This window comes from Thermochaetoides thermophila (genome assembly GCF_000221225.1).
Source record: "Thermochaetoides thermophila DSM 1495 unplaced genomic scaffold scf7180000011819, whole genome shotgun sequence".
Lineage (NCBI taxonomy): Eukaryota > Fungi > Ascomycota > Sordariomycetes > Sordariales > Chaetomiaceae > Thermochaetoides > Thermochaetoides thermophila.
The window spans coordinates 889,427-900,031 of record NW_006383035.1 but is presented as its reverse complement, the minus strand read 5'-3'; the positions used below and the strand labels follow the sequence as shown (position 1 = coordinate 900,031).

Sequence of the window (10,605 nt, the reverse complement as noted above, 5' to 3'; positions counted from 1 at the left end):
TGCAATTCAGAGCAATGATTGGTTAGAGCCCACTGATAGGTTATCTCAAATGTTAAGGAGGTGCTCTCGCAGCTTCCTAGCAATCAAGTTCCACGGCACCAAGTTCCACGGCACCGTGTTGATTCTTCCAACCTGCGGCGTGGCGGACTGACGGAGGGGCCTATATACATAATGGGGCGTCATCATGATATTGCTCCATGGAAATTTATTCTCTCTTTAGTCAACGACTCTGCAATCTGCCTCACGGATAGAATGTCTTAGGCATTGTGATCTTGAGCTTCCTAGCTACCGGGAAGGCTGGGGGAAATTCATTCAACATAATCCTCTCATAAAAACCCAGCAACCCAATCACACCCTCAATATCATAACCTGAATATAAGGCGGCATGTTTAAGTTTTTGAATTCCTCCTTAACCCTTGTACCTCAGATCTTTGTCATTATATTCTAGATCATTCAATTGATGCAGCATAAATTTCTTTGCACTCATCTCATGCTCATTTTTCGTTTTCACCTTCATCATCTCGGCTATCACCCGCTGCAAATTCATATAGTAACGCTCTCCGTCGCGAAAGTTGACACTACACCAAACGAAGTGGTGCTTGTTCCCCTCGATCGTCATTGTGCCTAACCTGACCTTGATACTGAACTTGTCATCCTGCCAGTCTATCCTCATCGCGTTTGCCTGTTTCGCAAATGCAGCCTGCCGTAGTAGTCTGGTTCCAGTCGAATGAGCACGTGATCTTATTGACGGCAGAGCGCAGAAGCAAGGTGAAGTACCTGAAGTAGTTGGAGTGGTCCTTATCTAGATCGGTCTCAACTGTCAATGAAAAGGCACATCCGCCATACTTGAGCTCTTGCTCTGTTATCCGAGTGGTCTTATCGATATACAGAAACTTCCATCGGGGATTTCAATATCTTTGATGAATCCGGTCGGTTGTTATCTCCAGCTATGATTGTCCTCAACCATTTCACATAGAAGACCTTGGTATGTGGCTTGGATAATGTGGATCTTGAACTCTCTCAGCACAGGCTCCCTTAGAAGTGAATTGATCGCATCCTCCCAGGCGAAAAAATCAGTGCAAATATACAACTTGGTAGACTTGGAGTCTTCTAATTCGTCCATACTAACAAAATATGTTTCGGCATACTCTCAATAGACCCACCGGGGCCATCTTTCTTTCCCTTCGAATCCTTGACATTTTATGGGCAGACAGACAGCGTACAAGCCTATCAGAATCAAGATACCAATCCTTCTTTCTATGGCAAAATGCCCCACGAACTATTGGACAATGAGCACAAGAAGGTGACCGCGCAAGGTTGAGGGTCCTATTGTAGCACAAGCGATCCAATGATTTGGAGTTTAAACACAAGGTCTTATATGACAAATCATGCGTTTCAAGAGTGAAGGCAAATGCCCAAAGCAATATCTATCCTCTATATCGGAAATCAAAGTCTATGCAAAACTCTCACATCCAACTCCCTAAACCAGAGCTCAAGTGAATACAGCCAACCAAAACTGAAACCAAAGACGCGATGCGAACCCCAAAGGCCTAAACCTTCTCCCCCATCCCCTCAACCTCCACCTCCGTCGCACTCCCACTCCCCATCGCACTCTCCCCTTCCCGCTCGCTCCCAGTACTTTCTCTACCCCCGCCCCTCCTCCATCTTCTCCCCATCTGGGGGAAGAAATACCCCGGCGGGAACATCGTCAACAAGATACACGCTACAAGCACCATAAATGACTCGAGCACAATAAATGACGGCTCGTCTTGCATGATTTCGTTGCCCCAACCGCCCGCCATCTCTGCAATGCGGTAGATACACCGCACCATGAGCGCCGCGTAGGCGATGGATAGGACGATGAGCCAGACGCGGAACTTGCGATTTGTCCAGAGGAGGGCGCCGGCGCGGTGTTTTTCGTTCGTTGCAGGATCGGAGGAGGGGATAGACGGGAACGAGGTAAAGAAACGGCGAGCGCGCCAGAGGTAGTCGAAGGCAGCGATGCCAAAGAAGGCGAGGACCGCGACCTGGAGTGAGATACCCGCCATGATGAGGTTATTACCGTGCTTCAGGAGAGACCGGGTCTCAGCAGCAGCAGCAATACCACCTCCCACGCCCTGGATAACTAAACAGGAGATGTCGGCCGGGATGAAGAAGGTGGGGTAGATGCGAGGCCGGACGCGAGAGAGGTCGCGGTTGAGGTGGATGACAATGTGGCGGAGGGTGAGGTACAGGCCGATGCAAACGAGAGTCGGGCCGAGGATGATAGCGACAATCTGCATGCGAAAGGCGTCGTAATCCCATGGGTTGATGCCCATGCGAGCGCGGCCGACGTAGCCTTTGACCTGTCAGCACTGATGTTTATGTACGAGGAGCGAGAAGGGAGAACACACCAATCAACTCGAGAAAACATCCCACAGCAACAGCAAGCGAAAACTCCCATGTCTGGTACAATATGCCCAGACCAAGCGTGACAGCACCTAGGACACCATAAGCAGCAGCCAAGAAGATATGTAGCGATTTGATCGGTGCATATCCCAGAGTTGTCGCCTCAACAGGACACCACGGCGACACCTCCGGGCAAGTGTCGTAGGAGGGGTACCACCCTGGTGGCAGGGAGGGGACCGACTCCATGGTGGATGACTTCACAGCGTCAGCAACTGACAGTCAAGTCAAACTAAAGAACCGATGTTGCTCACAGCAGCAGCAGCAACAACGAGCAGTCGTCGACAATTTGTAACAAGAGCTCCGGAGAAGCCGGCGTAGTGGGCCAATGTGGAGCTGACTTGGCAAGGAAGATGGCGTATGACAGATCCTCGCTATTCGGGATGGGAATCTGGCCGGCCGAAAGATTCCAGAAGCTTGGGTCGGATGATTGAAGTGAGCGCGAGCAACAACTCAGCCAAAAGGATGCCGGTGGGGCAAAAGTGAAGAATGCCAGACCACGGTGGGAGTGGTCATGGTGATAGACTTAATGTTCAGGAGGAAACGAGCAAATGCGAAAGGATACATCATTCCTCCTGTGCTGTCTACTGCGTCAAAGAGGGTTCAATCCCTCGCAACTCCAATTCGAGATCGAGCAAAACATGATGAAACTTCTGCAGCGACAGGACGATAGTGCTGGCGAAGGTAAAGAAGCACAGCCCACATCCGGGGTTGAAGCGGAAGTCCCAAGCCTGTGGAAAGCGAATGCGAATAGATTCACGGCGGTGTGGCGCTATGAAAGACAAATTGCGTTACATCATTGGTCAGCCCCTGAGATCAATCTCAACATCACAAGAACGCGACTAAACTCACACCATGAGCGTCATCCATGTCGGATTCTGTGACGTCGCCAAGACCCGATATCAACCCCACAACGGCTCATCGAACGCTCCACGAGGCGAGGAACTGGCCATGGACATGCTAGAGTCCAAGATTGGGCAGAGAGCCCTGCATCAAAGAACTTCCCGTCGCCAATCTGTTGTTCGGCGCTCATATCTCACGCAATTGGCTCCTCGGATATCGCGCACATGATTGTTCCGTGTCCGAGCTACTGTCGAACCTTGAGGGAGGGCAAGATTGCGTAACGCTAAGCACACTGCAGCATTATCTCTCTCCACGAATCGTGACATTGAGAAAGCGTTGACGGCTGGGTATGCGTCCCGCCTGTCACTGAGTTTCTGTTTCAGTAAGTTTGTGCATTTTTGTCTTGTCTACAGGCTGCCTCCAGGAAACTGCATTGTCCAAAACCCAGGCTGCCGTGACGTATCGATGATGACTCTTACTCTGATATCGTGACATCTTTCGTACGGCTGATGCAGCCTGAGTGCAATGCAAGATCCCCTAGCCGACAGCTACTCTTACTGAACAACCCATAGCTGTTTGCATGATCTCATCCAGCAATTGGAACCCTGAAGCTGAACCCTTATCCATAGACTTTCGGAGCATCCCACCCACGGTCCACAACCCTCTGGCCAACCGACCCGCATCGCATCGGCATCCCACCGCGCCATGCTCGATCCGATCCCCGCATCAAGCCATGTGGTAGTGGAGGAAACTCCCGCCAGCACCGAATCGTCCACATCTACCACGCCCGCGCCAACCCCGCCCACGTCTGCAACCCCCGCATCCCTACCCCGACCCCAGGGGTATACAACCTTTGGCCGTCGCTCACATAAGAAGAGCCGCACAGGTTGTGCGGTATGCAAGGCGCGGAAGATTAAGGTGAGTTTCAAGCAAGCCGGGTGCCGCAAGCCTTACCGCGGATGTGCGAGTGAGAGACAGTTAGGCTCACGTTACGTTAGTGCGACGAACACCGCCCCTCTTGCGTGAACTGCATCACACACGGTGTGCGCTGTCCGTTCCTTGACGGTTCGCCTCTGTCATCGTCAACATCATCATGCCGAAAAGCCTCGTCCGCCACTCGGACCCGTCCGCGACTGTCCCGCTCCCGGCCCTCACCCTCATCCTCTCCCTCATCCCAACCTACGCAGACCTCTATCCTCCATCCGACGGAAGATGATCCCCTTCCAACCCTCGAGCTTGAACTCCTCCACAACTTCACCACCCGTACCTACACCACCCTGACCGCAGACTCGAGCCTCTGGACTTTCTGGAGAGATGACATGGTGCAATTGGGGTTCACTTGCGACTATATTATGCGCGCGGTGCTAGCTGTTAGCGCGCTGCACTTGGCATATCATAGGCCGGACAAAAGGGACTGGTATACAGCCCAGGCGATATTGCTTCATCAGAGGGCGAGTCGGTCGGCTATGAAGGTGATGGAGAGGGCCGAGGGTTTGGATAAGGATGAGACAGCATGTTTGTTCTTGTTTAGTATGTTGACTGTCTTCTTCGGTAAGTCAGTGTTTCTATGCGATCGATCTCGTCGCTTTCTTTGTCCTCGCAGCCTGGTATCTGTTTGGTCAGCCTGGCCCAATACCCGAATCCTTATCTGTCTGCCAACATTTGCTCGTTTTATGAGAGACATGCCGATTCTTTTATAAGATGCAGGCAATAGCCATATGCGGATGTGGGCTCTTCAATCTTGTGAAGAGAGTCCCTTCGCTTGCCCTTGGCCTCTAGCTTGAAGCCTTTCACCCCATTTTCCCCTAACTTACTCACAAGGCTCAAATGTATCTTGCCTCAGGTCTCTAGGCTCTGTGTCGTCACAGGCTCCCAGCTCACTCATCCTCTCAGCCCTTCCATCCCCCTCCCAGGAGCTCCCATGCCGGTCATTTCCATCCGATCCCCCTGATCTCCCATGTAATGCCAGCTGAATTTTTCGTCTTTGCTAACCTCAGTCATCGTCCTTTCCTCAGCCCTAGCAACCCCCCGCTCCCCCACGCCATCAGGCACGTTCTTCATAGGCGACTCTGGCATCCCCGACTGGGCCTTCTTGCTAAGCGGCGCAAAATCCATCATGGACGTGCTCGGCTGGGAGAGGCGGCATGAGACCGTTGCAGCACCCTTTTTGTACTATGGAGCGCGTAGATGGGAAGCGCATTGTGCGAAGCTGAAGGCTGTTAAGGAAAAGCTGGGCGCTGGAGCAGCGTCCGGGTCTGGACTGGAGTCTGGCAGTTGTGGGGAGGGGTCGGCTTCGGGTTCAGCTTCGAATCCAGGGTTGGAGTCGAACATAGCCTCAGGCCCAGGATCGATTACCAGCTCAGTTGCATCATCTCTCGCGCCTGGGAGTGCCGCTGAAGGCATCTCTTCCCGCCTGCTACCCCTCACCTCCCTCCGAGAGAAGATATCAGCCACGATTCCTGCATCAGAAACGGACTTGCTCAAAACCTACCTCACGGCCCTTGACCTCCTAGAACCCTCCCTCCTGATCATAACTCATGAACACTCCCTCTCCTTGCACGACTCCCCACACTTCCGACACGACACCAAGGATGTGCTGGATGCCATGGTTTGGCTGTGGCTGGTGTCCGATTCCCTTGTTCCCTTGTTAAGGGAGCCAACAAAACATCAGGAGGCGGTAGTTATTTTCGCTCATTTTTGTGTGTTGCTGAAGCATTATGACAGTCACTGGTGGTTACAGGGGTGGGCAGACCATTTGATGGGGCGGGCGATGGAGATTTTGGATGAGGAACATCGGGCTTGGATTAAGTGGCCTGTGATGGAGATGAGGTGGAAAGGTTGATGGGGTTAACGTCAGCTCGGAAGATGAACCCTGAGGTGGAGGAAGGTACTCACCTGGTTAGGTATTCCACAGAAAAGAGGAATTCTTGCTGGGCGGACCTGTGTGATCATCGGTCTCTATTTCCCTGGAGAGCTCAGGGGCCTTTTAGTCTGGTGGACAGCGATGCTCTGGAAGGGTTGGTAACAAGTATGCACTTTTCTGACACTCCTCGGGTGGTTATGTAGATCACAATCCCCAAGAGGCGCGCAGATGAACTTACCTACTCAGCGCTTGAGAAGTCTTGTGCCCAAGTCTTGGGGAAATTAACGTTAAGCGACTGTTCCAAAACTGAAAATAAAGCCCGATCTTGGTCCGATCTAGTTGCTGATGGAGCGAAGGGTCAAGTAAACAAGTCATCAAAACTGCAAAGCATCCACACTACAAAGTCAAAAGGCCAACCCTGCCCCAATAAATCCATATAATATTACAATTAGTCAAGTCAATCCACAAAGATATCCATATATGCACACACACATATCCTCGAGCATCCCTAACACTCCCAAGGGAGATCAACAGACCAAGAACCAAAACCAAAAAATAAGATGAGACAGCCAAAGCAGCAAAAACGCCTCTATACACCTAGTTTCCCGTCCCGATTAATTCACCCCTTCCTTGCCTTTTCTCGCCAAAAATGACCCATACCAAATCTAAGACCCAGAAACATCCAGAGAAAAAAAACGATGAGAAGCACCACCTGGGTATCCAAAGACCACAACAACTCGAACCAAGATTCCCCCCTCTCATCCAACCGCACCGTCACCCCAAACAGATGTTGACAGACCGATCTTAGAAAGAGCGACTCTCGCTCACCCTGTACCAGCAGCGCATCCTCGCTTCGATCTCGACCTCAACCCCCAAATACATCGAGAGTGTCACTTCCTGGCACCATCCTCCTTAAACCTCTCTCCTATACCCCCCGGCCCCAGGCGTGTTCAACCGCCCACCATACCCCAACCCCTCACAATACCGATACAATATGCCCGCCACAAGCACCGTCAACACCAGGTTGGTAAACATCCCCAATAAGAAAAACACAATCCACTCACACTTGACATTCCCAGCACTCCGCTGGCGGCCCAGGTCCAGCCTAGCAGCCACGCATGCCTTCAATCCAGACTCTCCCTGCCTGTGTCCAGCAAGGCCGCGCCCACGCTGTGGCTCACTCAAAACTCCATCATTGAAGTCCGAGGACGAGGAGCCCGCAATCAATTCCCTAGCCATCACCCTTGCCTCCTCCCTTACGTTCTCATTCAACTGGTTATCCAGTTGCATCGCCTCTTTAAGGCACCGGACACCACGAAGGCTAGACAGAATGGGCTTCTCGTTATCCAGGAACCACTGCGGCTCGGCGGGGTTGCCAAAGGCGACACACATGGGCGGGATATCCCTCTTGACGACGGAGCCTGCGCCGATAACAGCGCCGTCACCTATTGTGACGCCGTCTCTGGTATGAATGTCAGTGACCGTTCTGGCCCGCAATACATTGCCGGTGGGGAATTGCAAGGGGGGGGGTGTGACCAGGTGTACGACATTGCCGACTGTTGTGTAACCAGGCGGCAGCCAATCGGGGAACTAGGGGAGACGGATGCGGCGTTGCGCATGGATGTGATCGCTCTACCGTGCCGCAGGAGATCTAGGATAAAGGGGACCAACCGGCAATACGGCGTCCTTGACAGGAGAGCGATGATGGTACCACCACAGTAAGAAATGTTGAACTTACAGAATCGTCACATTCGCCCCAATAAAGACATTATTCCCAATGGTAATAGGCGCGCCGATGCTATCGCGCTTGAGACGCTCATCAAGCCGCTTTGGATCTGGTGTGGGGGAGGGGGCAATGTGATTAGCTGCTGTGTGTTCTTCCATGGGTTGTCTGACATGCAAAGTGTAAGATGCAGTTGGCGTGCACGACGCAACTAGTGCAATTACCCGCAGATGGTCGCGCCTTTGGTTCGCACGGGAAGCGCACCCGAGAGGGGACGGTGGCGTGACAATGACTGCATCGCTTCCGGAGCATTGTGACTGGGCCCGAAAGATGAGGGGAAAAAAAGGAAATAGGGAAGGACAACTCACGAGTAACACTGACAATGGTGCAGTTGGGCCCGATGTTACAACCCTCGCCAATCACCACATCGGCCACTGGTGTGTCGTGAATCTTGCAGTCGCGGTTAATGAAGGTCGACCCGCCAACCTTGAGCCGGACACCATAGTCTGCCCAAAATGGTGGCTTGACGAAGGGAGTCTTAGCTTGGAGGTTAGGGTTGGCGAAGGTTTGGTCGTGGGTGACAGCAGCTGTGCGATCTTTGCTGCGATCGCGGTCCGGCCGAACAATGCTGCGGGACTACCGTTTAGCGTTGGTCCATGCTACTCGGCTTCAACACCGAGTGGCCATCGCCGGTGGGGCCAAACCATGCTCCGATACTAACGGCCCGGCCCGAAGCTCACCGGGGTTGAATCTAGGAAGGGATACTCACTCAAGCCACTTGCGGGTTCGCACCTCCGGATCCGCGTCTTCTGGCGTGTTGTTGAACTCGCGGCACGCCTTCGCACACCGGTTCCTCACCTCCCGGAAGTCCGGGTTACCGGCGGGAAAGACAATGCTGGTCTTTTTGCGGATGATGTCCATCATCAGCTTGGACTCCTCGTTGTTCGGTGTGCTCTTCATTGTTTCAGCTCGCATATGTTGAGAAATGAGCGTCTCTAGCAGAGCGGCAGACTATTGGCCTCGTACTTGTGGAAAAATAGCTTCCTCGTCGAGGGTAGCAGGCGGCATATCCGGAGGAAACGTGTTGGGCAAGGGAGCGTAAGTCAGCGTTTCGATTTGGAGGTCAGCCCGGCCCGACGGATCGGATGCGATCGCCGGAACGTGGCTCGAGACAGGACAAAGTGCGGAAATCGAGACAAAAGCTTTGCCTAACGAGAAAAGCCGACTAAGTAGGTACAGGTGATGAGACTTGGGCCGTTAGCGGTTGGGTCTTTGTCGCTTCTTTTGGCCCCCAGAACTGTGCGGAAACGGGTCTTGATCGGGAAGAAGGCAATCGGTTTGTCTGGACGAAAACTTGCTTGTCGTGGTAAGCCAACGCTCCGTACTAAGGGCGAAACGGACGACGAGAAGGCGAGAGCGAACGTAGGGGCTGATGTCTGGCAGTCCTGTCGCAAAATGGTGCCGAAAGGGAAATTTTGACGATGGCAACGGTGATCACTGTGCGATGGGAGAGCGCGGAAATATCTCCGAAAGAAATGGTTGGCTGGCGAGATTATGGTCGGTAGTTGACAAAGATTGGGTTATAACGCGAGAGCAATGTTGAGAAGATCTAGGGTTGATATGTATTTGAGAGTTAAGGACGTTGGTCATCAAATTTGGGGCCCGGGTTCTGCTTTTCGTCGCTCGCGGGAGCTGTTCGCTAGCGGCCCTCTAGCGCTATGCTGCCACGGCAGCGTAAGTGGGCCGTCTCGAGGTTTTAAAAAGGAACCAACGTGACAACCACCATAGAGAGTCGCGGCAAGTAACATGAAGACTCTGCCTCAGCTGCTACTCATACGGGTCGAGACTTAACTGGCTTTCGGCGAAGCTTCTCCTCTGTGCACATCAACAGCAGACTGCAAGATCATTCCTGGCGGGTGCGTTTGCGCACCTCCCAGCAGCTCTTCCTGCTGTGCAGCTCAAGAGTTTCGGCCCGTCGTGTGACAGCGCTGGGGATGCCCCAAATCCCCTTCCGGGATGGGCTGGCTGCAGGCGCTACAAACGCCGTGCAGCCCTGGTCTGCATACCAGAACGCCAGGATACCCGGGAGATCCAATGGCTCCCCAGTGCTCACAGTGCTAGGGGGCTTCTGGGGTCCCTGCATGCACCCTTGTCTGCGTCTGCCCTGTCAGCGCCGGCGAGCGCAGTTGCCAATTGGACGGGGAAGACGTCCAGCTGGACCCGGTGCGGCATGGCATTGCCCACAACTCCCCTCTTCTGCAGGTAATATTTGGGACCAGGGAGGCTACGCTGCTGTCGTTTTATACTATCGACTTTTCGGCAGTCAAGCAGCGTCGTTAGAACTCTGGAGGGAAGACGGGAAGAGCGCTGAGGATCAAGAGCTCCCCGATGAATCTCCATTAGCAGCTGGCTATAACAACATCGCCATCCAGGACTTTTTGGACCGCCAAGCCATGATGTTTACCGTCGATGACCTGGTCCTAAGTGTGATTCCGCGGGCCCACACAAATGCTCGACATCGCTTTTAGTGCTCCCCCCACCACCGGACCGGTCGATCCGCCCATTCCGGGCCACCGCGGGAGACTCCCGCAAGAGTCTTGGGTAGGGTTGGGGGCACTGGCTGCCCGCGCGAAGCGGGTAACGCGCCCGCTATCGACCTTGGGGAGGGGCGCATTTCCACAACACCAATTTGGTGATCATGACGCTAGCGTTTGGAAACACGCGCACCAAG

General features: G+C 53.3%; 3 protein-coding genes across 3 annotated transcripts; 1 reads left to right on the top strand and 2 right to left on the bottom strand.

Annotated features, from left to right (window-relative positions):
* Positions 1-1,550: 1,550 nt before the first annotated feature.
* CTHT_0049880 (uncharacterized protein) lies at positions 1,551-2,634 on the bottom strand (the record flags this gene model as incomplete). The annotated part of the gene is made up of 2 exons (XM_006695275.1): positions 1,551-2,338; positions 2,394-2,634. The coding sequence occupies 2 exons, from the start codon at positions 2,632-2,634 to the stop codon at positions 1,551-1,553; spliced, it is 1,029 nt and encodes a 342-aa protein (XP_006695338.1).
* A 666-nt stretch (positions 2,635-3,300) lies between these two features.
* Positions 3,301-6,130, top strand: CTHT_0049870 (uncharacterized protein; the record flags this gene model as incomplete). Its single annotated transcript, XM_006695274.1, has 4 exons — positions 3,301-3,410; positions 3,918-4,206; positions 4,476-4,839; positions 5,304-6,130. 4 exons carry the CDS (start codon positions 3,301-3,303, stop codon positions 6,128-6,130), a joined length of 1,590 nt encoding a protein of 529 aa, XP_006695337.1.
* A 933-nt stretch (positions 6,131-7,063) lies between these two features.
* Positions 7,064-8,834, bottom strand: CTHT_0049860 (uncharacterized protein; the record flags this gene model as incomplete). Its single annotated transcript, XM_006695273.1, has 4 exons — positions 7,064-7,613; positions 7,890-7,986; positions 8,243-8,502; positions 8,644-8,834. The coding sequence occupies 4 exons, from the start codon at positions 8,832-8,834 to the stop codon at positions 7,064-7,066; spliced, it is 1,098 nt and encodes a 365-aa protein (XP_006695336.1).
* Positions 8,835-10,605: the final 1,771 nt, after the last annotated feature.